This window comes from Limulus polyphemus, unplaced genomic scaffold (genome assembly GCF_000517525.1).
Source record: "Limulus polyphemus unplaced genomic scaffold, Limulus_polyphemus-2.1.2 Scaffold12907, whole genome shotgun sequence".
NCBI lineage: Eukaryota > Metazoa > Arthropoda > Merostomata > Xiphosura > Limulidae > Limulus > Limulus polyphemus.
The window spans coordinates 5,196-6,099 of NW_013678517.1; the positions used below are offsets into that span (position 1 = coordinate 5,196).

Sequence of the window (904 nt, forward strand, 5' to 3'; positions counted from 1 at the left end):
TAGATATAAATACATAACACATGGCTGTTATATATACATAGCATATTATATAGATATAAATACTTAACATAAGTCTGAATACATATGCAAATGAATGAAACAATTATTAACTTTTCCTTAACTATTTCAAAGATTTCTTTGTAATTTTAAAAGAAAAAGTGTAAAGATAAAAGTCCAAAGTGTATCAACAAGATTTAAATAAGTACTAGTTTTATTTTATGGTATTTTTACTATAATGGATTTTTTGATTTTGAAAGTTTATAACACTAATAGAATTTTTTTTTCTAAGGTCTATTATAACACAAGTTCTGGGTGAGCTCCAGTTCAACTTTTATCATCGCTGGTTTGATGTGATATTTTTGGTTAGTGCGTTATCAAGCATTGGGTTTTTGTACTTGGCACACAAGCAGGTTCCTGAAAGAGATCCATTTTAAAGTTAGAGAAATTATTTAGGTTGCAGCATTATTGTGTCTTTAAAAGCTTTCTTCAAAGGAAAAATCCATATATTAAAGAAATTACAGTGCTTCAAAATATCATCAAAAGTGATATTTTGGGGTATGTTCGGGAAATGGGAGCAAGCACGTTATTTGTATGTGTATATATGAATAAAATATATTTCTCTCTCTCCAATTTGTTGTCTTTCATGATGATGCAGTAATAATTCCAGTATAAGGAATGAATAAAACACCTTTCACACGTTACTACTCTTCATTGTGTCACAGTTGTATTTTTATAATTTTTGTGAATACTGAGTAGCAAGTAGTTTGTCAGAGCTGACGTACGTATTGTTTGTACAAAATTTTGCAATATCAGTGTAGAAAAGGTGATCACGATCTCATGGAAGTGTACAAAGATGGCTTAAAAAAACCAGTGATATAGACAAGTCTTTATATTACCCAGGTTT

The 904-nt window shown here is 29.1% G+C and overlaps 1 protein-coding gene across 2 annotated transcripts in view; it reads left to right on the forward strand.

The window, feature by feature from the left end:
* The window catches only part of LOC106477116 (Golgi pH regulator-like), a 5,212-nt gene extending 4,582 nt beyond the window's left edge, over positions 1-630 (forward strand). For both annotated transcript variants that reach the window (XM_022380800.1, XM_022380799.1), the window contains one exon: positions 290-630. In XM_022380800.1, the coding sequence (XP_022236508.1) occupies positions 290-434 (145 nt within the window). In that variant the 3' untranslated portion in view covers positions 435-630. The remainder of the gene's footprint in view (positions 1-289) is intronic.
* The last annotated feature ends 274 nt before the right edge of the window (positions 631-904 follow it).